The 27,005-nt window shown below is 57.2% G+C and overlaps 2 protein-coding genes across 3 annotated transcripts in view; both read right to left on the bottom strand.

Moving 5' to 3' along the window:
• The window catches only part of LGR6 (leucine rich repeat containing G protein-coupled receptor 6), a 137,218-nt gene extending 124,439 nt beyond the window's left edge, over nucleotides 1–12,779 (bottom strand). For both annotated transcript variants that reach the window (XM_080569072.1, XM_080569071.1), the window contains exon 1: nucleotides 12,339–12,779. In XM_080569072.1, the coding sequence (XP_080425198.1) occupies nucleotides 12,339–12,532 (194 nt within the window). In that variant the 5' untranslated portion in view covers nucleotides 12,533–12,779. The remainder of the gene's footprint in view (nucleotides 1–12,338) is intronic.
• Nucleotides 12,780–19,562: 6,783 nt separating this feature from the next.
• LOC308183256 (receptor-type tyrosine-protein phosphatase V-like) overlaps nucleotides 19,563–27,005 on the bottom strand; it is a 40,648-nt gene continuing 33,205 nt past the window's right edge. The window contains 8 exon segments of the mRNA XM_080569058.1: nucleotides 19,563–20,066; nucleotides 22,431–22,566; nucleotides 23,466–23,623; nucleotides 24,128–24,250; nucleotides 24,773–24,907; nucleotides 25,232–25,308; nucleotides 25,957–26,047; nucleotides 26,528–26,615. Of these exon segments, the coding sequence (XP_080425184.1) occupies nucleotides 20,007–20,066; nucleotides 22,431–22,566; nucleotides 23,466–23,623; nucleotides 24,128–24,250; nucleotides 24,773–24,907; nucleotides 25,232–25,308; nucleotides 25,957–26,047; nucleotides 26,528–26,615 (868 nt within the window). The 3' untranslated portion in view covers nucleotides 19,563–20,006.

Raw genomic sequence — 27,005 nt, forward strand, 5'->3', positions numbered from 1 at the left:
TTCAGGAATTAGGTCTGCATACAGGACTCCTGCCACAAAAATCCCACAGCTGTCAGTGCAGGAGCCTCAGCAAGCTCTGCTTCCCCCATGTAGACAAAACTGAATTCCAGGCTGAAATTTCCTTAAGACACATCTCATATTTCAGGATCTGTTAGTATGACTTTCATCTCCAATCCACATATTGCAGCCCTATAATAATAATAATAGTAATAATAATAGTAATAATAATAGCAATAATAATAATACCTTCTGCATGTACATAGCACCTTTCATCCAAGGATCTAAGTCACAATTACAGCCCCACACATTCCTGTATATTACAGCCCTATAATTCTAAGACTGCTCAAGTATCCAGACTTCAAAGGGAATGTGGATTTCCCCTCCAGCCCAGTCACAATGCCCAACATGCTGGAGACGTTTCAAAGGTGTTTCGAAGGTGCCTTGGCAGTAGCTGGAGAGAGTCAGAAGAGGCAGGGGAGCTCTCTGGAGCTGAAAGAAGCCTTCGTGGAGTCTTTCCTCCCCTCTCCCGGCCACTTTCTGGTCCCCCTGAGAAGGCAGCGCAGCCCTGGGATGTGGAGGATGCTCCCACGAGCCGCGTGTCTGCATGGCGGGGGGAGAAGAGGAGGAAACGGGACTGAAAGGAAAAACAAGTCACGCACAGGCTCAGCTGGGTGACTTCCCAGGCCAGGCGGAACCCACAATGTTTCAATCAATGGGAAATTCACAGAAAAATCGCGCTACGCTGGAAAGAAAAAAGAGGGGAGATGGTGGAAATTTGCATTGTGAGCTCTTATTTTAAAAGGGCTTAAAGGTTTTCAAGTAGCCCGAAAATGAAGCAGGGTATTTCTTTTTTTGGGTGAAAGCAAAATGTTTCAGGGATACCCAAAGCAAACATGTTTTGTTTTGTTTTGGTTTAGGTTTAATTGCATGGGAAACCTGAAAAAAAAATCTATTTAATCCAAGCCAATCTTTCCCCTCCTTTTCTGGTTTCCTCAAAGAGCCGAAATAGCTGTTGTTTACCCCCATACGTTCAGGAAGGAGTACGCTGAAAGCGAGGTAGCTTCCTATAGAAAACATTAGATTAAAGAACTGGGGTTTGCAGGAAGGCTGGCCAAGCTGCCGTTTACCAGCTGGGTTCGGGAATCAGCTCACTTCCTCTGCAGAACTCACCAGTTCTGCCCACGAGCTGCGGAGGAGCCGCTGGATGCGGCGGCGGAGGAATGCCCGGGAGCTGCACCGGCTTGTGGCTGCCTCCGTGAGCAAGGAGCGGCGAGGTCGGTGGGCATGAAAGGCAGGCAACGAATCCGAGTTCAGTATCGCCTTCCTTGGTGTTGTGTCGGAGCGAACGTGAAGCTCGAGAGGTTTTTAACAAACTTTGAGAAGGTGTTTTAGCCCGAGAGGTCTAGACATGTGGCTGAAAAGTGCTGGGAGTCTCTAGCTCTTCTGCAGCACTTATTTAATCGGTGGATCTCAAAGGATGTTGGAGGAGGGTTCATTATTAGTGTTTTAATGGGAGGGAGCATGAGGTGCAGGGAGATGGGAGGACTTGTTTGGGTAAACCACGGGACTGGGACAGAGCTCGAAAAGAGCCCAGGTGTCTCATGCCACCCTCCAGCCCCCTGCGTCTCCCACCACAAGGGAGCCAAAGCTCCTGGGGCATCTGGCTGTCCCCGGGGGATGCAGTTGTGGCGTGCCTTGTCTAGGAGAAGCCCTTTCCACGAAGATGATCAGTGGGAAGTCATCTGCTGGAAGAGGAGCAGCTCTGCTCGTGGCTTTACCAGGTGCCCAGAGCACCCCACGGAGGAGCCGGGCAGTTTTCACAATTAGCTCATCTCAGACACAGCTCACTCACCAGCATGGGCTGCAACACATTCCCTTTCCCCCTTCTTCCATAAATCAAGGCCTCCAGCATTCATGCTTTTGTCGCTAATAAATCCTCTGCTGTCTTACACCACATGAAAGAACAACACCACCATAACTGACAGCCGCTTCCCCGTGCGGGGCTGCAGACACAACCTGCAGCACACGAACCTGCTGCGTCAGCCCTGAGTAGCCAAAAAGTGAGGGACAGCAAGGCTGCCTCTAGGCTCGATAAAGCTCATCAGTCCCCGGGACTCATTGCCGCAAGAAAACAGTGCAACAAATTCTTACCCGCTCCTATAAATCAGCTCCTGTCCTGCGACACCTTCGGCTGCAGGTGGAGCAAACACCCCACACCTGGTAAAGCAGAAGGGCAGAGATTGTACCCTGCAAGGAGGATTTCTTCTCTTGTTCCCTATGAGAAATAGGAGACGAATTTCTGTCTGAAAACGCAAATGCCTTTCCTGCTGGCTTCACACATGCGGTGATGTAAACTTGCTTTGATAAGGTTGAGAAGTGCCCACGTTTGGGAAATCTCTTGAAGCTGTCCTGTGTGGGATGCAATTACAGCCAGAGCCATCCTGACATGGGATAGCATCCTGGGGAAGGTGGCTTGTGCCTTCACATCCCGCGGGACCGTCACGCCTTGGCTTGGCTCAGAAGGCACTGCCTGGGCTGGGAGGTGGCACCGGGCAGGGGGAACGTCCTGGGGGCTCAGAATCACGTTACAAAACCATCTCACTAGGGTGGGGGCACCCTCCCTGTCCCTGCGTGTGCACCCCCTGCTCTCCCACCCTCACTCAGCGGAGGAGCCAACATTTCCCCTCCACGCCCTGCCCCGCAGTGCCAGCGCGCACAGCCCTGGCGGATGATGCGGTGCTCGGGCCTCACCTTCCCTTTGAATGAAGGGGAATGTTACTAATTGGTGCCTCACGGGGATATCGAGTGCTGGAAACTATTCTGTCTCCCCAGGGTCTCTTTGTAGTGGGACCTGTGGCTGCTCTCAATAAGAGAGAACAGGTCCCTCGAGCAGGTCCTACCTTACAGGTGTGTCTGGCTTGCTCCACTCCCATGGGGGCTGCTTTTCATTTCCAAGTCCTTCAAAGAGGTTTAAACAGCTCCAGGAAGGACTGCAAACAAGGCAAACGGGGATGGAGAGCTGCTGGTGCCTAGGGAGGCTCCTTGTCCCTTGGAGGGGGGAGGCTGGAGGGCTGCCCTCCCTCACCACTGGATCAGAGCCTGTGCTGGCGGCTCGGGAGAGGGCTGTGCATTACCCCTTCCTGGCTCCTTGGCACATCCCTGCGAGCTTGGAGGCACTGCCTGAGCTTCACCGTGTCCTATCCTTGCCCCTCACCACGGGCACAACACCTGCCTCCCCTCGGGTGGGCTCTGTTCTGACTTGGCTGCAGCACGAGGTGCTTGCGCTCCGTCCTGCTCTTCCTCGGGAAGGCTGCTCCTGATCCATTTCGGCTCCTGCCAACCTCAGGTCCTTCCCCAAGACCTCAGGCTCCTCCCAGCCCTGACAATCCTCTCCTCTTCCTTCCCACAGGTTTCAGAGCATCGCAGTGGGGATCCCTGCTCTTGGAGGTCCCCGAGGCTTCCTGGGCTGCCTGCAGTGGTGCACGAAGGCAGCTCGCGTTCCCATTTCAAGCTCCCTGAGCAGCCTCGCCCACCTCAGATGCCTTCTGAGTTGCCTGAGAGCAGCCGAGAGGAAGACCATCTGTCCGTGCGTCTGTCCATCCATTCCTGGGCTGCTGGCTCGCTGAGACCCAGCCCAGCATCTCCACGGATGGACCTGGTGCAGCTCCTTGGGGCAGAAGATGCACTTTGGCACCCATGACCGAGGTGTCTGCACCGAAGGACGGCCACATGCACCTGCTTGGAGGGGGTGCCGGGGGTCCCGCAGCCTCGCCGCAGCCCCCTGGGAATTGTTGTGCTTCCCTCTCCCTCCTCCACCCTCCTGCTGCTCCCTGACCCAGGCAGGTGCAGGGGGGGGAGAGGCATTTGCAGCTCCATCGCTGCCTTTTGGCACCAGAGCCTCTGCCAGAATCAAAGAGCTTTTCAAAGAAAACCCTAAACTCCTTTAATCGCCAGCTAGAGCTCCTCCCGCACAGATCTAAGGGCCATGAGCTCAGTGTTTTCATTGCCCTGGGCAGATTTATGAGCTTATTCTTCAAGTAAGGGAGGGAGAGAAGGAAGGCTGTGGCATATTGCTTAGCCTGGGGGGCGGGCAGGGAGGAGCAGGGGGGGCGGATGGAGGAGGACGGTTGCAGTGGAAGTGCACGACAACGATGCTGCAGAAAGCCCGGCTCTGCTGTGCCCGGTGCTCGTGGCTCGGTGGGGAGGCTCCAGGGGCTCGGCTGCGAGCGAGGACCAAACGGCTGAGGCTGAAGCCCAGAGCACACAGAGGGCAAGTGGCAGCTCCTGCCAGCCAGGGTCTCCACGTGGAGCTGCCAGCTGGAAGGGAGCGTGGGGACACGGGGACCCGCCACATCCTGTCCTCGCCGGATGCCACCGATGGGAGCAGCGGTGGAGCATCCCCAAAGCCCGCGCAGGAGGCACTGGGCTCCTGCTGTCCCGGCCAGCCTGCCCTGCTGCAGTTTGCAGGGTGGAAGTGTTGGGAGGAGGCAGCTGGGATTTACGAGTGGCTGTCCAGCCCAGAGCACAGCCACGGCCCCGTGCAGGTTTGCTCTAACCACAGCGCCGTGCTGCCCTCCCCGCTGCGCTCCTCGTCCGTACACCTGCTCCCTGCTTGCCAGGGAGCGCAGAGCTCACTGCCAGCCGCGGAGCAAGTGCAGCATGGTCTGGCTGCTGCCTCTCCTGCAGAGACCTGGGTACCAGCTGCTGGCTTTGGGATGGGGCAGATCCTTCCTGCCACCTCCCGCAGCCCTCCTCAGGGAGCGCCCCGCCAACGAGTGGACATCTGCTCACACCCAGTGCCCCAGACACCCTGCTGCCTCCTCCAAAACCCCTCTTGGGGTGCCTCTTTCCATTCGAACTGAAAGCTTGGGTACGACTCGGCCATGACCTGCAGTACCGAAGCCACAGCCCGCCAGCCTGTCACCCGCAGCCTTGCTTCTATTAGCTGGGAGCATTTTGGGGCTGCAGCCCTTGTTTGCAGGCCAGCCGCTCTCCGGAGAGCACAACGTCTAGTGAGTCCCAACAGCACCAGTCTGGGGTAGCTGCAGGTGTGCAGGTGACCACTGCAGGACCCAAACTTTTCTATCTCATGGTATCAGGGGGTACAAGGGAGCAGAGCCTATGACGGAGGAGGCTGGGAGACGGGGAGGAGGAGGGAGGACACGGAGATCTGCCAAAAACCTGAAAGTTTCCATCTCATTGGAAATTCAGAGACTTCAACCGTTCCTTTCCTCCCAACGCAGGACAGAGCCAACATGTCCACATTAAGTATAGAACAAAATCAATATATTGTGTTCTAGAACCACCAAGATGTTTTGCTTTGATAATTTCAGAGTCCTGCAATATGAATATTAAATGGCCTGCAGGTAAACATAACATCAGCAGGTGAAAATATGTAAATGGAAACACTAGAAAAAAAAAAGTCACCAAGAAGTGAAAACATTGAAATAATCTCTCTTCATTCAACTTGTTACTGCATTTCTCCCATTCCACCCACACTGATCCGTCCTCACTGAGCCTTTTCCTTTCAGTGGAGTGATGCATTCCTGGGAAAACCGTCCCACCAGATGTGCCTGACCTCGGTGCCAATGGTCCTGCATTTCGGGCTTAGCTCTGAGCACCGTTGGTTCCCTGGGACAATCGTGCCCATGCCGAGCACCATCTGCAGCGTCGGGACCATGACAGTACCGCAGGGATGAGGCCCTCTGCTCTCTGACTAACAACCAGCTGTGTTCCCAGTGCTGCCGTGGGCTGAGGGACCAGGAAATTTGGGCAGTGAGCTGGCTGTTACACGATGCCGTGGGGATAAGAAGGGCTTTTTGGAAGCACGTGCCCAGTAGCTGTTGTTTTTTCCAGTTTCTCTTACAAGACACTTCCAAGCTGTGCCTGATCCCAAAGGTGATCAGTTCAGCTTTCACCTTCCTTCTCCAGGATGGGAAAACCAGCCAGAATCAGATGGGGTGGCTGCTCTCCCTGGTACCTGGGGCTCAGGCAGCTCCTGGTTTGGCGCAGCCTGCTTGGCCACCCCAAGGTGTCGGTGTTCATTGGGGCTGGGAGATGGCCCCATGGGCTCCTCATTGCAGCTTACCAGCAAAAAGCCACCTTCAGGCACAGAACACCTTTGGGTGCAATTGAGGTGCTGAATTGGGTGCTGAATTAGGAGCTGAGCCCAGGTGGCCTGACCTTCAGGAACCCCTAAAGTCTGCTAACAAGGATGCAGCAAGGATGCAGAGCACAACTGCGTCCTGTGGGGTGCCTGTACGGTCTTTGTAGGGCCCCTTTGGCAGAAAGCAAATGCTTGAAGGTGGGAAACTCCCATTATCCCCATTTTTCTAAGGAAAAGAGAAAAATAAACAGAGCCTTAAAGCTGTCAAATGGTGCACATAAAGCCATGAACACATTGCAGCGTGTGTGTTAGATCCCAGCCCTCCTAATGCCTCTCACCAGCCTAATCTCTCAGGTTTGGGGTCCCAGGACCACAAACATTTCTCCTTGCTCCTGCTTTGGCTGCCATTCTCCCAGGCAGGGAATTTCGGAGGGAAGGACTGGACTTGTGGCCATTCGGGGCAGGAGTGGCATTTCCCATTTGCCTCCCAGAAGGGAAGAAGATAGAGCAGAGACAGCCTTTAGATCATCGCTGTGGCCACCAGGACCAGGGGTGGCTTTGGAAATGGCCAGAAAGGGGGTGTCAGGGCTTGGTGCTCTCGGCATTTTCGGCAGCTCTCTCTCCCTAGGGTGTGTGCCCGTCACCTCATCTCCAAGGGCACCGAGGAGTCTCTGTGATCCCTGCAGGATGCCACATCTCCTTGCCAGCCCCCTGCAAGCCCAGCCTTCCCTTCATCCCCTGCACCCCTCCCTCAGCTCCAGCACCCATCCAGGCTCCTGGGGGCAGCCCCAGCCCCATCCCTCTGTTGGTGCCCCAACTGAGGGGGTGCCAGGATGGCTCCTGCCCATCTTAGGGGGGCTGTGGTGGGGGCTGTTTGCCAAAACAGGGGCTGCAGAGCCTCGAGCAGACAAGCAAGGAGGGTTTAGGCAGGGAAGATGCTTTCAGCATCGCTGCTTGTCTTGCTCCAGCATCACATGTGGCTCTGAAAACCCTGCTCCCTCACCCGCTCACAGTTCTGGGGTGCTTAGAAAATGGAAATACCAGGAAAAAGGCACCTTCTGCTCGCTCCTTCCCTGCACTGGTGCTGTGGGAGCGGGGAAGAGGCTGCCCGGCTTCATGTCGGAGCATCCCTGGCTTGGCTCCGTGCAGCTCGTGGTGCCAGAGGGCAGCACAGGGAGCAGTGGGGCCCTGCCCCTGGGCTCCCGGGGGGCTGCTAAATTCCAGGCAAAGCCTTAAAATGTCTCTGCAAGGTGAGAACAGCACTGAGAGCTCCTGGCCCCGTTTCCCTTGGAAACAGCATGGGCAATGAGATGTTTTCTGCCTGGGCAGTCTCCTCAGATGCCTGGGGATGGCAGGGAGCAGCTGTCCCCAAACCCTGCTGGGACAGCCGTGGTCTGACAACCCCATCAGGCTGTCCCGTGCCCCAGATCCTCTCTCATGTGCCGTGAGCTGCCTGGCATCACTGCAGGGTGTGCTCTGGCCAAAGGGGAAGCCGAGGAAGGACACGGCTGTCACCGTGGTTCTAGGGATGGGGCAGAGAGCAGCGGTGGGCCCTGACCCCTCCACTCTGCTCTGTGTGGCCTGGGGCCATGGGGAGGCTTGGGAGAGCTCACCCGAGGGCCAGAAGCCACCTATGCTGCCTCCAGCCGAGCCGTGGTCCTGCTGAGGTCTGGAGTCCTCCAGGTTTGCATCCTTCATCCTTACCGCCCCCACTGCAGCCTCCCTGTTTCCCTGCAAGCTCCCCTCTCCCTCCTGATGGTGCACCCCGTCCCACCTGTGTCCCATCAGGTGCTCCTAGAGCAGCTTTGGGCTCACAAGGGAACTGGAGGGATGTTATTGCCATATTTAAGTAGGGAACAGGAGGGTGTGGGCAAGACGGAGCCAAACTCTTCTGGGAGGTGCACAGGGAAAGGATAGAAATTAATGGGCACAAGCTGGACCGTGCCATTAGATTTTACGAAGAAAAAAATCCGATGTTTGTGGTCAAAACCAGAAAAAAGGGTAGATTATTAGAAGTATTAATGTTCAAAGCAGATGAGTTCCCTGACCAGTGTCACAAGCTGGGTCTGCTTTGAGCAGGGCTTTGGATCCGTGACACCCAGAGGTGTTGTCCTACCTAAGACATTTTCTCGTTCTGGGCAATCCTTCCAGCTCCTCCCCACGTCCCCTATGTCTGGGCTGAAGACAGGGTGCTGAGGCCGTGTCCTGGCCCAGCCACACGCCTGCTGCTTGGCCTGGACGTGTGCTTACTGCTGGGCCATCTGAACCCGAATGCGTGGCTGTGACACTTCTGCCATCGCCTTTCCACCTGTGGGCACTGCTGAGGGTGTCCTGCATCGGTCTTACAGGCACTCCATGTCTCTGAGCTCCCCTGTTTGCTGCCAGGCATGGCTGGACACTCCAGTGTGTCCCTAGGATGGACCTGGCAGGAACCAGCAACGGCACTGTTTGGTTTGGTGAGGCTTCAGCAAGCTTAGGGGATCCCTTCACCCCCCAGCATTGCCCCCCAGTCCCTCTCACCAGGGGCTGCAAGGGGGCAGCGGGGACCAGCGTGCCATCCCAGGGGACCAGGATGCCATCCCAGGGGACAAGATGCCATCCCAGGGGACAAGATGCCATCCCAGGGCCATGGGGCCACGCTGTGCTGAGCACCTTCCCCCAGCCAAGCCCCGTCCCCAGCAGCAGGTGACAGGCACAGGGACAGCCACGTACCCAGGGGCCGACCTCCCCCAGCCCATGCGACATGGCACTTGCACACCCCAGGGAATCAGAGGTGGGTTTGCTCACCCAGGTCACGCGCAGGGGCTGCAGCAGTGCCAGGCATCAAAGCCAAGCTAATTCTGCGAGTGCTGAACAGCTATTCCTGTTTTCCCCAATTAGCTGACACCAGCCTCCTCAGTGCCCCTTTGTGCAGCCTCCTGTGCTGCACGGGAGCCTTCCCCTCGCAGCTCCAGCCTCCTGTGCTCTCAGCTTGCTGCTGTCCTCCCTGAGATCCCCCACCAGCCCCAGCAGTGACTCCCCTACACACGGTGCTGCCCAGGGCAGGCAGAGCTGTGATATTTGGCACGCTGCTGCCAGGACGTGCTGACACGCCAGCTAAAGCTCTGCTCTCCTCTCTGAATCGCTCAGCTCTTTTGGGTCGATGCAGCCTGTAGGGTCTCTGGCTGTAGCTGAATAGGACAGGGCTGAACCTCAGCGTTTCGTGGCCAGGCAAAGACCCAGTTCACCCCCCAAGCTCCTCATGTCCTGAGGATGCCGTCAGCAGCCCCCAGGTGATGAGGCAGAGAGGATGGTCTGTGCTGCTACAGCAAAATGGGCTGCTAGAGCTAGAGCAAGCCCTGAGCAACACAGACCAGACCATGGGTTCCTCTCACCTAGCAGAGCCAAGCCCCAGCTGGGCTGGCCGCCTGGGCTCTCTGCAAGAAGTCACCAGCAGACCCAGGTGCCTACTGGAAAGGTCCCCCTGGGAAGAGGTGACCTGCTTCTCTCCCATCGCCCTGACCACAGCTGCGAGCTCACCACTGAGCCCTCCCGTGGAAAAGTTTGGGTTCAGGTGGCTGATCCCACCTGGAGGATCCCAGGCTCAGGCACAGGGAGGTGCCCGAATGAGCAAGGACAGGGTTTTTGGGGAGAGACAGGCACCGCGGAGACACAGCGCTGTCAGGACAGGGCATGAACGCGAGCTCATTAGTGGCGAGGCAGTGTCTAATCAGAGGTTATTACCCTTTATTTTGCACCCGAGGGAGCCCTGCTCTTTACAGAAAGGAGTACCCACAGTTTGCTTAGAAGACAGGGCACGCAGCAAAGGAGCTGTAAAGCCGTGGGTGCAGCTGCCCTTCTGCTCCGGGTTCCTCCTTGACATTACAGGGTTTGCTTTTCAGCACTTGCAGCTCTCCAAAAAATCTAAGCATTCCTTTACATATCTGAGTGTGGATTTACAACCTGAATTTACATGAAGAGCTTAGATCTCTCTTGAAGACCCACAGTTCCAACAAAACTTATGCTGATTTGCTTTGAAAAACCAGCCCTGGCTGCACACCTTGTAACCGAGAAACTAGCCTTACGTGACTTGCTGAAGGTAACCCCAGAAGGCAGTGACAAGCAGGGAGAAAACCCAGTTCTGTTCCCCCAACAATTCCCAGAACATCCTGCCTTCCTTCCTCTGCTACATCTTCACAACTCTTAATTCACAGGCGCTGCTTAAATCACACGGCAAATGTGCTGTGGCTCCCCCAAAAGCCCCAGCCCTAAAGGGAAGAGGAGAACCCTGGACCCTCCGCCACCTCCCTGGCTGGGTCCCACGGATTTTGTCCTTGCAGCCCCTCTTTCCCTGCAAGGTGCCGGGCTGGGGAGGCTGCGCTGCTGGTGCACCTCCGGCAAACTGCTGTCGTTGGCGCCACCCTGTGCGTAAAGCTGGCGGAGGAGCTGCTGCTGGTGCCTGCTGCTGGGCTGCCCCAAAGCCCAGCTCCCAGACCTCTGCCAAAAGCCAAGAGCATCTTTAAGCACCTGCCCGCTGCCACCCTGCACAAGGAGTCTGTACCCTTGTGCATCCCTGTTCTGATACTGTGCTCAGGGCAAATCTGGCGATGAGAGCAGCTTAGCTCCAGCTGGCCCTTGGTTCGTGCTCCAGGGGCTCCCAGGCTGCTGGGGCTCATCTCTCTGCAGAGATGGGGGCACCACAGCCGCTGGGAGTCGGGTCTGCAAACTGGAAGCACGTCCCTGCCGTGGCTGTGGTTTGTCCTCGCAGGAGCAGGGGGGGCTGCAAAGCTCTGCAGCCTCCCCTGCTTGCAGCCCTCGTGTTGTCGGCCACCTCCACCAGGACATGCTCAAGAGCTGCAGCGACTTTTCACTCGGAGGCAGCTGGCTCCAAATTTAGCCCCAGGGGGTGTGCAGTGCAATACCTCTATGCAGCGCACACCTCGTGTGACAAGTGCTCCGTGGTTTGCGCTCCCACGGAAATGCAGCTTGCATTACACAGCTCTCTCATTTTTCATGCTCTCCAGTGAAAATCATCCTGTCCTGTCTTATTTCTTTCTCAGCTGGCCCAACACAGTACATAAAGCGATGTCCTCAGGCAAGAAGGACAGGCAGAGCTCTTATCCAGCCATGGCAGCTTTGACCTGGCTTTGAAAAGCCCTTCTCGAACCACTTAGGCTGCTTGGCTTTACCAGCCAAGTAACTGCATCCCAGGACAAGCCAGGAACATCAGAGCCACACAGTCTGCACGCCACGCCTGGGCACTTGCCCCTTCTCAGCACAACGAGCACAAACCCAGTGCTGCCTGGGGGCTACAGGTTGTCCTGCACGATCTGGTACAAAAAAAGGCTGCTTCGCTGCATCCCTGGCTGGGAAAGGCAAGGAAGGACCTCAGCAGCCTGCTGCTGCACAGCTGTGGGCAGTCCTGCAGCCCTTTCTGCTCAGCAAAAAGCCAAGCATCCTCCCCAGGGCATGCCAGGGCCAACCTGTCTCCATGAGACAGATTTCTTCTCCTGGTCAAAGCCTGGGATCGTCCTGGGGAGTCTCTTGCTCGCCCTGGGGATATCCTCAGCCACCGCTGAGTCTGATGGCACCACTGAGACCATCGCCGGGGCTAGAAAGGGACCCACCAGTCCCTGTGGTAGTGTAACCCTTTGGGGTATTAATACCAGAGAGGATGGGAAGCATTCAGAAAATTAGGAACTTTTAATTCAAACCAGAGAGGGGGGAAGAAAAAAAAAAACCACCAAAAATCCTACATCTCTTATAGGACTTTAATATTCATTTTAAAGAGGCAACTTGGACACTGCTGGTGGCCAGCCCAACCCAAACCCCAAAAGCCATGAGTTATCACGGCTATTGAAATGTTTGACAGAAGGATCCCAGAGCAGTTTGCAGTAATTGCTCAGTATAAATACTCCATTATGCTCTCAGACAATCAGAATCTACCCAGCAAATCAGCTCCTCTGATCCACTGTAATCAAGAAGCAAAGCATGCATAACATCGCAATATAAACAGCGTTTGCAGAGGGGCGCGGGGAGGAGGGGGAGCTGCCTTAGCTTGGCAGGTCCTGGAGCAATAGCTGCTTTTTTTTTTGCTTTTTTTTTTTCTGTTTTGTTTTGTTTCTAATTTCCAGGGGAAATTTAATTTCGGGAAAAAGTGGCGCAAAGCTCCGAGCCGGAGGAAAACCGCAGCTGACGAAGGGGTCCGGAGAAAAGACCCGAGGCGAAAGGAAGAGCGAAGGGCTGTACTTACAGGTACGCCGTGAGGGGGCTGAGGCTGGCAGGCACCTCCGGCAGCCCCAGCTCGGAGCAATCCACCGAGAGCATGACCCCATCCTCCTCGCAGTGGCACTGGGCTGGGCACGAGGGCGCCGCACCTGGCTCCGCAGCCACCGCTTGGAAGCGGGCAGAGGAGGCCAGGAGGACGCCCCAGAAGAGCTGCTCCATCCTCACCGGGCTGCAGCGGTGGGGAGCGTGCGAGGAGCCGCGGGCTCGCCCCGTCCCCGGGCTGGGTTGCACCCAGGGGAGCTCCCAGGTCCCTCACTGGCAGCGGGCACCGTGCCTCCCGCGGTTCGGAGAGGAGTAAGGATGCAGCCAGGGAAGGGAAGGCATTGTTGAATGATCTTGGTTATTGGGTTTCAAGGGCTGGGCAGGGGCGTGAGACACTCCAATGGGAGGAGTTAAACTTTCTACTCTTTCCCTCTCTCTCTCTCTTAGAGCTGGCAGGAATTTCATTCAAAGGGAAGAAAGGAGAAAAAAAAAAAAAAAGAAAGAAAGAAAAAGAAACCTCAACAAATAAAGACCTGTTCATAGCTCCGGGACCTGTGCTTGTTTTGTAACAATGTTTTTGTGAGATAGCAGGGCAGGGGAAGGCAAAGCTGGCTCCGGCAGGGCAGAGGAGCATAAATAGGAGTACCCAACCAGCACTTCAAGGGCTCCAGACTTTGGGACGCTGAAATATAACCCCAGATAAAGGACTCTGTGTCTGCGCTGGCTGCTAAACCCAGCTGCAACAGGAAAGTCAGGGTGCAGTTGGGAGAAGGGCGCAGGAGCTGCCAGGGAGCTGTTTGCTGGGAGCTGCCGAGCCCAGGGCTGCAGGGCTGTCTGTCCGTCCGTCCGTCCGTCCGACCTCGCTCCCCTCTCACTGTCTCCATCCTTGGGCAGGGGATGGGTGGGAGACGCAAGGGCTGGAGCAGCGGTGTCAGGGTGCTGAGCTCGACAGGGTCCTCTCCAGGGCACTCTCCAGGTAAATGGGATGCGGTGCTGATGCTGATGCTCGGCTGGGTCCAGCATCGCCCGGATCCAGCTGGGGTATGAGCTGTGTTAACGGCAGCAACATGTTCACCCCAAGAGCTCTTTCTAGCCTTAGGTAAAGCGGTCAGGGGTGAAAACAGCAATAGTCCGTGGAGTGGGGGCTTGCAGCCAGGGTCCCAGGGTGCCCTGCAGCTCCCCACGGGGCCATGCAATGCCTGCAGGGCCTCCGGTGGTGCACCTGGGCTCCCTCCGTGCCGGTGAATTCCTCCCTCTGCCTCTCTTCAAGCCATGCCTGGAAGACGGGCATGGGGCACAGGCAGAGAAAGGGGGACCCAGGTGTGGGTGGCTGCAAAGTGCACCCACTGTGGCCGTGCCACAATAAGATGCCACATGGCTGAAGCACGTACTGGGAGGTGTTTTTCACAGCCCTGCTTCCTGTGAGTGCACTTTTTATTAAGACAAAAGTGATTTTCTCAGGATAAATGAGGTGAGAGTTATATGGGGTCAGGTCTGCAAAACGGGAGGCTTAAAAAGCTCCAGCTAGCCCAGGCCTGGGGGTGTGCTCCCTCCTGTGTGAGACTTGTGACCAAAGTGGCTATTTCTTCTGAAAAGGTCTGCTCCAAATCGAGCTCAGGGTTTGGGGCTGATGCACAGACCCTGGCTGAGGGCTCCTGCCCTGGGTGCTGCAGGACCTGAAGCTATTTCATTTGTGAAATCCATTCAGATCCTGCAGTCTCCGGGCTGAAAACCTACCAGTGCTGATCTCAGTGGAAACTTTGTCACGGAGTGCAGAGAAGCGAGGATTTTCGTACAGGAGCAGGAACTGATTTAATTAGAATCAAGCCACTTCCATGGCAGGCAGTTCTGGAGATGTCATTAATTAAACATCGGCGATGTATTTTGACAGCTCCAAATCTAAAACACTGCCAGCCGGATGGAGGGGTCCCGGTGGGCGGATGGGAAGCCCCTAAGAGAGAGGTTCCTCCCTGGGTCCGCTGACAACCCTTCCTCCAGCCCTGGTGCGGGGCTTTAGCACGGCCTGAAATGGATGGATTTGCTCTGGCAGCAGCCAGGAATTTGGTGTAAATCTGGAGAAAGCATCAGGCCTATCACTCTGCTCCTGGCTACAATTGCAGCTTTTATCTACGATTTCCCCATCTCTCTTTCTTGGGCAGCCCAAGCAGCCAGACCCGGTCTGCACCGCGAGCCCCTGACAGTTTCTCGGTCAGTGAATTCTCCTTGGGGATGCAGGGCTCTGGCTGAGCGCACTATTAATAGAGCTCTTAAAAAATCACATTAAAGAGATTCCTATTGAAAAGTGCCATTCTGCTGAAACAGAGCCATTTCCTCAGGAAGGCATTGACTGCAATGACATTTTTCACATTGTTTTTGGAGCAACACAGCCCGAATTTGGAGGGCTTTGCCCTGCATGTCACACTTTGCTCCAACTTCTCTGTTTGCTTTTTATTCCAGCTCAGTTGTGGTGCTTCATTTCCTTGTCTCATTTCTTTGAGACCCGCTAATAGACATTAATATTTGAAGTGTTCATTTATTCCAGCGTGTCGCCTGGCTCCTGGCAAAATGAGAGAGTCTGGACGTGGAGTTGTTTGGACCGGAGAGCTTCCATGTTTCCATGGCAAACTTGGAATTCCCAATAAGTCCCTCCGGGGTGGAAGTGTCGCTTTTCAGCCAGTTCTCACTGAATCTGAAGTTTGCTGTGAGTAATGCGGGCTGCACCGTGCCCTGGTTGAAGGCGCTGGGAGCTCCAGACCCAGCTTCTCCCTGTTCGTGTGAGTGGAAGTTTTCCTGCAAGGCTCACACGTGTTTGTGTGTTGTCCTCTAGTGGCAGGCTGCGGTTTGGGGAGCGGAGACGAGCTCTGCTCCGCAGCAAGCAGGGCAGCACTACCTGCTCGCCGAGCTGCTTCTGAGCATCCCTTCGCCCAGCCCAGCTCCCCAACATGCTCGCTGCACCCCTGCTCACAGACACCTGCTTCCAGACCTGAGACTCCAGGGCCAAACACCAGCATTTGTGGCCAAGCGTGACAGCTTAGGTGTGGTACCTCTGGGTGGCAGGTGACATCCCGGCTGGTATTTCTCCTGTTTTCTCCGCTGTGCATGGCTAACAAGTCTTCCTACAGCTTGCTTAAGAGCAGGGGAAAAAAAAAAATAAATCTTGGAAAAATTTAGAGCGTAGCCTCAGCGTGTAATGGGGTCCAGCCAGTGCAAGCTACTGCAAGCACAATTATTGCTGTGCTCGGCAGGTCTGCAAGGGCCACGTTATTCACTCCTGCACCAACCTGAGGAGGTCTGGCTCCGATCTAAGCCTTGGACCCAACAGGAGCTGGGTGTCCTGGCAGCACTGCTGGCCGAATCCGCTCTGTGGACACACCAGACAAGCTCTGGGCTGTGCACTGTGGCTGCCAAGGCTTGTTAGAGTTGTCGAAGTTTCCAGGCTAACGAAGTTCATTCCCTGTTATTTTAGGGGGTTCGGGATTCACCCTAGCAGAATCCCAGTTTAGCTGTTGATCTCTGGGGAAAACTGCCCCTGCTGCAGAGCACAAGGGTGCTGGCTGCTTTCCACTTCTGCTCGCCTGGCTGTGAGTGATGGCAGCTGCTGATGGGAGAGGATGCTGGAGATCCTGGGGAGGGACGAGCTGCAACCCTGGGGCTCGCTGATGCTGGTGTGGCTCAGGTAGAAAGGGAACGAGCAGCGGGCATCCCCATGGCACGGGTAGATGGGGCAGCCACAGCCTGGTGCCAGGTCCTTCATTTCATGGAGGTGCTCAGCTTGGGAAGGGCTCCCTGGGCTCCCTGGGGTGGGAGCTGTTGGTGTGCTGAGGGAAGATGCCTCGGGTCTCCCTGTGCTCTGTGGAGAGAGCGGGGAACAGGGGAGAGCCCAGGGCAGAGCAGCAGCGCCAGTGAATGGAGAAATGGGACCAAGGATCTGCGGGACCCCAGCTCCCATGGCTGCGGGTCCCCAGGAGATGCATGGGGCGAGGGGCCCTGCTCTCCCAGCTTGGTCCAGGGAGCAGGGAGGGGGCCCAAACAGCCCCGGCCCTGCTCATCTGCAGAGTCCCGGCCTCTGCACAGGGGTTGGTGGAGCAGGGTGGTGGCTGGATGCTGCCAGGCTGGGGCAGGCTCGATACGAAGAACAACACGGCTCGGTCCAGAACGCGCTGGGCGGCCGGAGCTGGAGGCTTGTTTTGTTTTACTGTCTTGTTGTCTCTCTCTCCCCCTCTGGGTTTCGTGGCTCTGAGCTGCAGGGCTGGAAAATTATTCATCCAAACCGCAGCTCCCACGACACCCTCTGCAAGCATCTGTGGCTCCAGCCTCCGCTGCAGCAGTGGGTGGGAGGTTGTAAATTCATCACTGCCACCGGGTCGGCCTCCTGCTAGACAGGACGTGAGGCACAGGGCAGCGGACTGTGCCACATTTGCAACCAGACCAAACCCACCGGGTGAAACTTGCGGGACGGTTCCCTGCTACGTGCCCGTCCCGTCGGTGACGAGGTCCCTTCACAGCCCGTGCGTTGGCTGCAGCCGTCTGCAGGTTCGCCTTGGCTCAGTGCAAGCTGCGCGTCGTGCTAGCCAGATGCGAGGGCTGTGGGATCGCTTGCTCCTGGATTTCCGGAAGCTCTGCAAACAGCAACCTCTCCCCCAGCATGGCTTTCACTCGCTTCTTCTCATCTTGGAGCCATCACACCTGTAACCACGTGCGACGGGCCCTGGGTTGGTGCATCAGCCCTGCCTCGCTGTGTCCCCGTGCCCTGGGGCTGGGACTGCTGCCTCTGTGCACGGGCACACAGGAGACCCACGAGCATTTCCCAAGGGGCTGTAGAAAGGTCCTGGTGCCACAACCCACCTGGCAGGGCAGACGGATGGTGCTGCGCTGCACTGAGCCCTGCCGGGTGGGAGGTGGCGTGGGGCAGGTGCCAGCAGAGCTCACCCTGCCTTGCTCCTGAGCTGTCCTGCGGGGACGTTGTGCTCCTCGCCGCAGAAGGCAAGTGCCCAAAGCAGGCCCTGGGAACGCAGCACCATAATGAGGCCTCTGGCCTCTCCGGTGCCACAAGTGGTACAGCCAGAGCCAGTCCCTCTCCACGGGGAATATGGCTTTGAGCAAAGCCCCGGGCAGAATGACTCTGCAAGCCGCAGGGTAGCTCTGATTGCAGAAAAATAGGAGAGGACGGGGAGTTCCTGCCCCTCCTTAACCTTGGCAGCTGCCCCTTTCTGAGCACGCACTGCTGGCCGGGATGCTGGGAACCCCTGGGTGCTGTGCTTGGCAGAGCCAGGGTGTCTGGTCTCTGCAGGAACTGCGAGCTACCACGGGGTGATGCAGAGCCAAGGGGCGACGACCACCAGCCCGGGGTGGGCAGCTGGGCACACGAGCTCCACACACTGGCTGCCAGTCTGCAGAGAGCTATTCCCCCCCAGGGATCCTGCTTCCGTGCCCCTCACAAGGGTCTTTCTTATAACCCGTTCCATGGCAAGGGCTCCTGTATCACATCTGCACTCCAACTGGGATTTGGCCCCGCTTTCCAGCTCAGGGGGCTCCACAGATGTTCTTGAGGTCTTCTGCACTAACAGCATTAGTTGTTTAACGCACAATAAAGCACGCTGGGGCACACAGATGGGGATGCTTCTTGTCATTAAATGGAGATTGCAGACTTCAGATAGGATACCAGGCTAAAGCTCAAAGCTGCACACACCCTCGAGACTTAACCATCCTCAGCGTCTGGAGCTCCAGGGCCACACTGAGCCAAGGAGAACCACCGGTTGTGCCCAACGTCACCAGCAGGGAGATACTGGGGATCGATCCAGGCTTGTTTCATCGCAACTCGTCATCAACCTAAGACTCGACAGAAGCCAGGGACTTTACTCTCTGGACCAGACTGCAGCTTGTTTGCCTTATGTCAGGCCTCCAGCACGCACTGGTGCGTTCTCCTGAAGAACACGGCAGGTGGCTGCTGCTATGAACCATACACACCCTCGTGAATGGTAAATAGCTGGACCTCACCAATCCTGCTGACTGGCTAGGGGATCAAACACCACTGTGAGATGTGAATCCTGCAGCATGAGCATAGCTTAAGAGTTTTTGGTTAGTTTTGCCGTGAAAGTCATAAAGCAGCCAGGCTTTCTGTGAGCGTACGGGGAAACACCAGACACTTGTCAAGATAACATCATAAATCATCTTGTGCACATACGCGTATCCTCTGAGCTTTGTGGTCCTTTTTTATGTTGAAAGTGTTCACACATCCTCCTGGAGAGCTCTCGGTATGTTGTCACCCAGCCAGAAGCAGAAATGCTACAAGTGGCTGAGCAGCCGGTGACCTGCCGTACCGTGGTGGTAGCAAAGAAGGACACTGAAACATTTCCAAACAGCAGCTGGATCCATGGAATTCCTCATGGAATGAGGATGTATTGGGATTACGTGGTGAGATTTTGGTAGGAGGGCGGGGAAGCTGCAGGAGCTGCCCCAGGTCGGTAACAGCCGGCCCCAAAAGCTGACTCCAAAAGGGCCCTGCACTAACCAAAGCCGAGCCATCGAGTGATGCTGGCTGTGCCTCTGCGACACCGTATTTAAGAAAGGATAAAAAACACTGCACAGCAGCTGGGTGAGGGGAGTGAGAAACGGCCCTGCAGACACCAGCTCCGTGAAGGAGGACGGGAAGGACGTGATCCAGGCACCGGAGCAGATTCCTCCCCGTGGGGAGGACACTGGTGAAGGAGGGTGTCCCTCCGCAGCCCACGGAAGATCACGTCGGAGCAGATGCCCACACTGTGGCTCTCTGCAGCCTGTGGAGGACCCCGCGTGGCAGCTGGTGGATGTGGCAGATCCCACGCAGGAGCAGCTTGTCAGTTTCTGGAGCGGCAGCCAAAGCTGTGCAGCGAGCCACAGGGCTGCCAGCTGCTTGCCAGCAGCTTTGAGCTCATCCTAAGCTCCTGGGAGCCAGCAGGTTCATAACCTCAAGCCCAGCTTTCATCAGAAACTGGGTCTTCTTGTTAAGAGGCGTTGCCTCAGTACCAGGAGCAGAGAAGAGCAAGCAGAAGCTGCTGTGAGCCATGGGCAGCAATGCCTGGACCGGCCAAGGGCACCTGGTTCATTGCCTGTGGCCCGCCTTGCCAGGGACACTGGTGCCCTTTTGGGAATGGGTGCTGTGCTGCAGGAGGAGAAAGTCTGGGCCTCACCAGGACCCCAGGAAAGCAAACCCACCCTTACAAGCACGCTCCTTCCTAGGGCTTTTTATTGTTTGTACCTAACGCTGATCCATCAGCCGCCACGAGCCTGCTCCCACCGCCCACAGCAGTGTTGGAGACCTCAGCACGCCCCGTGCCCATGGGCAGCCCCTCCTGTGCCGAGTGCAGTTGGGTTAACAAACCTTCCAGGCACCAGGAATCCCAGCAAAGCGGCCAAACCGGGGAGCATCCCACCCAGCCCCTGGCCGTGTCTGCACCGAGGGGCTGCAGCAGGGCAGGACAACGCTGCCCGAGTCTGCTCAGGAGACCCCATGTCTCTGCGGACACCATGCAGGATGCGGCGGTGGTGGTGTCACCGGGGTAGGTCCCCTCTTGCTGCAGGACCCCCGCTGTGCTCTCACCCCAGCTCCTGGCTCCAGTCAGGACCCTGCAGGGGTGGAGGGCAGGACGGTGCCGGGCTGTGCCAAGTGGTGTCAGGGCTGCTTCTGAGCGATGATGTCCCGCATGCAGGTGTACAGGAACATGTACTGGTCCTGAGAAAGAGAAGGGTTTTGGAATCAGGTCTCTGACGGAGGCCTCCTGTTTGCAGAACTAGCTCTGCAATTTGCCTCTAAAGGCCCTACAATTATTTTGTGGTGGAGATTAGCCAGCAGTGTCTGATGGCAGAGCAGGATTCACTGTCCCAAGCGGTCCGCGTTTGTCCTGTGTCACCAGAGCTACCCAGAAAGGAAGAATCGGGCCTGGAGCTGCAGTTACACCATATTTGTTTCCTTCTGCTTCACCATCCCCACTCATAAAACCTGAAGGCAAATTGCACTGAGGTGTGAGAGGAACGACGGCGCCTGACCTCCTCAATCTGCACGTCTGTGGCTTTTGGATGTGCCGCAGGGTTTGCACCCAAACCACGGCTGCAGGGCAACTTCGGTGCTGCTGCAGGGCAGCACATGGGGAGAGCTCTGCCTCCTTGGTGTGCACAAGCTCTGGCAGTGACCTGCGATGAGGAGGGAAGACCTGTGGGCAGGAGCGTCCCTCGGTGGTTGTCCCAACAAAATGGACTGAAGGGCTGACCAGGGTAGATCTCTGCAAGCGCCCAGTCTGGGTCATTTTAGTCTAGTTACATTATTGTTCTGTTTTTAAGATCAGCAAAATGATCCGTCAGCACGTAACGCAGGCCCAGAGAGCTCTATTCCATTACAGATTTGGTAAATGCTCTGTACAAACACCAGACTGCTACAACAGAATGCCAAGCTCCAAAGCGCCCTGGGGCGAAGGTGCTGGGCATTGCAGGGCTGGTTGGGGACCGACCCCTGGCAGGGCTCTGGGAAAGGTAAGTCAGGTTGTGCTCAGTGCTCACGCTGAAGGGCAGGGCCAGCCAGCAAATGTGGGCTGCAATCACATGGTAGCCAGAAAGGGGGATTAGGGACCTGAAAGAGGGGCCCCCGAGCAGCTCGCTAATGCGCTGGCTGAGCTACAAGTCACGAGGAGCCTCCCTCCCCGCCGGCGGTGGGTTTAGTCCCACTGCACGACCAGGAAAGCCACAGATCACACAATGGCTGTGATTCCAGGTCACCAGAGCATGTTTTCAATGAGCCCGGCCCGATTGTGAAATCCGGAGTGACAACCCCGTGCTGACTTCAGACCAGGCACACTCGCTGCCTGGTGAAAGGCAGGGGCCCGTCCCCAGAGACTTGCACCATGCTGGGGCTGAGGGTGCTCCAGCACCCATGGGGCAACCACTCAAAGGTTCATTTTCCCCCTCGTTTGGCTTCTAAACCCTACCACATCAGCCGATGCCCCGGTGTGACAGCGGTGTACCCCTGCTGGAGAGAAAGGCAGCGTCCTGGCAGACCTTGTGGTGACGGATGAGGCTGGCACGGGGCTGGAGGCCAGAGCCCTGCCTAGCCTCTGCTGGCCAGAACAGGGTGTGCTGGGATCGGAACAAGCACTGCCCGCAGCGAGGTGGGGAAGCTGCTGCCTCTGCTGCCCCCACGCCATGGGGCAGTGGCGTTTGATGGGCGCTTGCTGTGCGTTTATGGGCACATTGTGTCTCCGCTTGGCAAGAGCACGGCTGAAATACAAAGGAGCTCTGAGGCTGGGGCAACGGAGGCCTTGCCCTCCTCCGGCTCCCACCATGCGCATGGTTCACATTAATTAAGAATGCGATTAGCTGGTCACAGGCGGCTCTGCAGCTGGGAAGCCCTGGAGAGATCTGCCCCAGTTCTGCCGCCTCCCGTGGGGAGGGTTCCCAGGGATGCTGCAGCAGCACACGCAGCGGCTGCAGCAAAAGGAAGCGCTACCAGAGGGCATCTGTGCCACCAGCACCCATCAGGAACGGCATGCGTGGGGCTGGGAGGCTGGGCTGGCATGGCACGGCATGGCATGGCAAAGCACGGTATGGCACAGCACAGCACGGCACAGCACAGCTGCAAAACCATCAGACACTGCCCCAGCCCTGTGGCTCTCGTGGCTGCAGGGCAGCTGGAAATGCAGCAGGGTGTCCCACCAAGCTCCTCCAGGCAGGAAAGTGGGAATGTGGCAGAAAAAAGCAGATTGCAGGTGTCTGTGCTGACAGCCATGTGCGGGGACCGAGGGCAGGTTCGTCACGTAGGGTCAAACCAGTGCTTCGTGTTTTCCAGGGTGGGATGGGAAGAGCAGCTTGCATTTATCAGGAGCTCACATACAATTTAACCTATGCTAACTCCAAAACCGAGGAAATTGCAAGCCCTCCCCTGGGAAGAGGCAGCACCCTTAGCCCTCGGTGGCTGGCAGAGCCACAGGGTGGGCAAAACAGGGAGTAAAACCCCACGTAGCCCAGGCAGGGGTGTGGGACCCTGGGGGCACCTTGGCACCAACGTCCCCTTCTGCCCAGCCCGCTGCCCTCCCTCCTTCCCACCTACCAGCGTGGGGGTCATGAGGCAGCAGCTTCTCGTCAGCTGGAGGGTCACCCCATAGACATCCACGACCCTCTCCGTTTTCATCTGGTGCAAGAGGCAATCCAGGGAGATCAGCGTCCCCATTTGGCTCACGCCACCGCTGCAAGCGACAAGGGAGGATCACTGCAGGCGCCAGGCCAAGAGGTCAGACGCCCCATGAGAAAATACACAGCAGCTGGCTCTGGTGGGGCAGGGGGGGGTCTGTGAGCACTGGTGTGGGTGGCAGGGAGCTCTGCACTGACCAGCGGTCCCAACAGTGCCACCGAAGGAGCCTGGAGGCACAGCCCACCCTGCCCTGCCAAGCTGTGCATCCCTCACCTGGGCCAGCCCTGCTAACGTGTCGTCTGCTGCTGTCCCTGGCCACAAGCGGAGGAGGTCAGGGCTGCTCCCAAGGTCCCAGCAGCCAGCCCAGTGGTGGTCTGGGCACCTCAGCCCAGGAGTGCCTGCTCCATCCACGCTTGTCCCTGGCCCACCCCTGTTTGCCTTCCTTTTCCTGTGTCCCTGGCTTCATGCGAGCTTCCCTGGCTCCTATGGACCTACACTCTCAAAATGCCCCAGAACGTTGAGGCTGTTGGTGGGGGGCAGAGGCTTGCTGGTGGCTGTGCCAAGGTGCTGTGGGTACCTGCTCCTAGGAGCTGCTCATGGATGGAGAGAGAATGGGATGAAAGAACGATGGGGAGAGACTCTATCAGAGAGCGTAGCAATAGGACAAGGGGTAATGGCTTTAAACTAAAAGAGGGTAGATTTAGATTAGGCATTAGGAAGAAAGTCAAAAAGGAATTAGGAAGAAATTCTGTCTTATGAGGGCGGTGAGGCCCTGTCCCAGGCTGCCCAGAGGAGCTGTGGGTGCCCTGTCCCTGGCAGTGCCCAAGGCCAGGCTGGATGGGGCTTGGGGGAGCCTGTGCTGGTGAGAGGGGTCCCTGCCCATGGCAGGGGGTTGGACTGATCTGTAAGGTCCCCTCCAACCCAACCATTCCCTGGTTCTACAATTCCATGTACCTGCAGTGCAGAAGGAGAGGACCGGCTCTCTTGCGGCTGGGCGCGCACCGTCTGACTGCAGCGAGGAGCTCCGCCAGGTCCTGGACGTCTGGCTGCTTCGTGCTGCTCCAGAGCGTGTACAGGAACTGTTGCACCTGCCTCTCCTTTCCTTTCTTCTCCTGGGGAGACACAAAGAGCTGACACGGCCGTTGGGGAGGGATGGGTGAGTTTGGATGCAGAGGAGCCCCAGAGGTTCAGTCCTTAGGCTGTCAGATGCTTTCCTGAGCTTCTGTAACGCTGTCCTAGGAGTCCCTGTTGGGGCACTGCCCATCGCCTGCACCGTGGGTACAGTGCCCAGGGGAATTGCTCTCCTTCCCCGGCACCTTGACCTGCACCTTGTGAGGGAAACTGAGAGCTGTGTGAGTTTGCAAGAGGGTCGGAAAGACCTTTTGGTAAGGGGTGGGGAAGCCTCCAAGGCCTCTCCCTTGCATCTCCTATGTCTGCCTGGCAGATGTCCTTCTGCAGGCTGCAATCAAGACTCCCTCCCGCATTCACAGGCTGCTGGCACCCTGCTCCGGCACCTCAGCCAAGTCCCCGCAGACCTCTCAACCCCTGCCCCTCCAGACCCGTTGGCTAGCAGTGAGAAATGTCCCAGGCAGTGGGGAAGCCCCACGGACACATACGTGTTTCACTTTGAGCTGGGTACACCTCCATCCCGAGACAGGCTTCTCGGTGCCGCACTGGATGGTCAGCATCTTTGTGCAGAGAGAGTCTCCTTCCAGGGGCCAGCACGCGTCAGCTGGGACCTGTGTGCAAGAAGTTTGGCTTCGTGTTGTTGGTGGCCGTACTGCAGACCATTCACCATCTCAAGGGGCTGTGATGGAGCTGGACCGAGACCTCCCCAAAAACCCCTCCATGCCACTTCATCCCCCAGCTAAAACCCAGAGGAGTTTTGGAAAAACCAGCGGACTGCAGCCAGGTTCCCCATTAGCACAGCAGTGTTTGGCAGTGAGACTCAGCTCAGCAAATGCTCTCCAGCTCGGCTGGACAGAGGCAGGAGCTGCTGTCCGTGGGTGCCCTGGGGATGCAGCTTTAAGAGACCAAGGATCTGATGGTGGGCAGCAAAGAGCCTCCCTCCTGTGACAGGCTGTGGGAGCATTTTGAAAGAGGAAAGGTTCAGCATCAGCCAAGCTGGCTCTGCACTAGGCTTCAGGATGAAAGAAGCGGCCCTTCAGAAAAGACAGCCCAAGTTTTGGAGCTCCTCTGGCTTCCAGCTCTGTTAAACAGATCCCTGTTCTGCCAAGGAGCAGGTGGGCACAGTGTCTTACCTCCCCCTTCTCCTGCCACGGCAGAAGCGTTAGGATGGTGTGAACGTCCTGTTCCCACACCAGGGTCCAGAAGTCCTCCATGGTCAGCTTGTCAGGCCCCTGCACAGCCAGATAGTCTCTGCCGGAGCTGCAGCCCTGGGTGGGGAATGAGAACATCACTCTCCAGCTGGAGAAGGTGGTACAGAAACCCGGGCAGCCTGGGCAACTGAGGGAGAGGCCAGGAAAAGAAGGGAAGTTCAGCATGTCAGGAGGAAAGGGGAGAGGAAGAAGCCCCAAGGGAGGGAAAAGGGGACAGCCCAAACTGGGCAGAGCCCCAGGAGGGAGGCAAGACTCATCCTTCATCCCCACAGACCCCTCTGGTCCACAAGAGCTCCGCACACAGGGTCACAACGGCGGTGGGGAGCAGGGGCTGGCTGCGGAGAGGGGAGCACCGCCTGCTGCGGGGGGGACACGACTCACCGGGATGCGCCACGCCTGCAGGAGACCCGAGAAAGGGCCCTGTTCCAGCAGGGAGAACTTCACCCTGGAGCGATCATCTGCAAGAGATGTGGGCGATGGAGGGCGGCCTCACGCTCGCACAGTTCCTGCAAGCAGCTGCACAACTCCAGCCCCCCCATTCACCACCTCTCTGCAAAGATCCCCCCTCTGCAGTGCTCTTGTCCAGCTTGCGGGTGCTGGTCCTCAAAACACAGCCTCAGAGCTTCTCCTGGAGATGCTGATCCTTTTCTATCCCAATGCCCTTCTCCAAGGAGGTGCATGCAGTGCATGCAGCTTGCTCGGTGTCTTGTCCAGTGGAGATCTGCATATCTCTAAGGATGGAGATGCTGCAGACACTCTGGGCCCCTGTTCCAGTTTTCGGCCGTCTTCATGGGATTTTTTTCCCCTTGTACTGAGCTGGAATATCCTGTGTCTTCCAAATTATCCCTGTTGCCTCTTGTCCTTCCATGGTGCACCCGGGAGGACTGCATCTTCTCTGTGCCCTCCCAGCAGGCAGTTGAAGGCAGCAATGTGATCTCCCCTTTGCTTTCTCTCCTCGAGGCTCAACAACCTCCCCCCAACCTCAGCCCCATACAACACATGCTCCAGCCCCTTGGTAGCCTTCTGGTGGACCCACTCCGGCGTGTCAAAGGGCTTTCTTGCACTGTGAGGCATGGCAAGAGGGTGCGAGGTGTCAGAGCACTTACATGGCAGGATGCTGGCAGAGGACCGCGTCTGCTGGTTGCCTGAAGGTGGTGTTGCAGAGCTGGCTTCCTCCTTGACAACCTCTAGGAGGGTCTGAGTGAAAGAGAGTGGTGGAAGCAGTGAGCAGAGGAGGTTCAGGAAGATCTGGGGACTCCTGAGGGCACCCAGCCTCAGCAGCAGGGTGCTTACAGCTGCCCATGCGGAGGCAGGTAAGCCACGGGACCACCCAGCCGAGGCTCAGTGGGGTGGGCTGCCAGGTCTGCTCCACACTGTCTGCATCTCTCTATAGGAGAGCGGTGTTCCCGTAGGTCCCTACCTTGCATGGGGTCTGGGAAGGAAGGGTCATGGATGGATCCTGCTCGGTGCAGGACATGTGAGGGGGCTGGGGATGCAGTGCCATGGAGAGGGGAACGCTGCCAGGAGAGCCAGGCATAGGGAAACTGGGGTACAGGACCCACTGAGGAGGCACTTCTAGGGTGTCCCCCAGTCTGAGCAGCTGCTTATGCTCCCCAGGCCCCCACAGTGTGTGTGGCTGTGCAGGGCTCCCCGCACCTTGCCCAGGACAGCGCTCACCTCATACTCCCTCAGGAAGCCCGTGTTGGACTTGGCTGCATTCTGGGCGTAGTGCTGTGCAAAGCTTTTCAGTGGGATGGGGCAGGACCTGAGGAGAGAAACTGGTGGTAAGGGGGAGGCTGAACAAGCGCAGAATTACCCAGGCTGTGTCCGCAGGAGCTGGGCAGGGCTGTGGGCAGACCTCCACCCCTCTTGTGGCTCTCCAGCCCCTTTCTGACGGGTCTCAGCTGTAGCACAGCCCAGAGCCCATTGCCAGGACACAGCATAGGCAAGGGCATCCTCTTTTGAATGAGGTAGGAGAGAAATTGGCCATACAGATAAATAGGTCACCTCCAGAAGTAGGCTCAGAAACAGGGTAGAGGGGCGAAGCCCTGACCTGCTCCCACCCCTGGGAGCTCTGCGGCTCTTTGGCACAGCCCCTGAGACTGACACTGAAGGGAAGGAGGATGCGGTCCCCCAAGCCCTCGCCGTGTGCCCT

This window comes from Anser brachyrhynchus (assembly GCF_964034855.1).
Source record: "Anser brachyrhynchus genome assembly, chromosome: 27".
NCBI lineage: Eukaryota > Metazoa > Chordata > Aves > Anseriformes > Anatidae > Anser > Anser brachyrhynchus.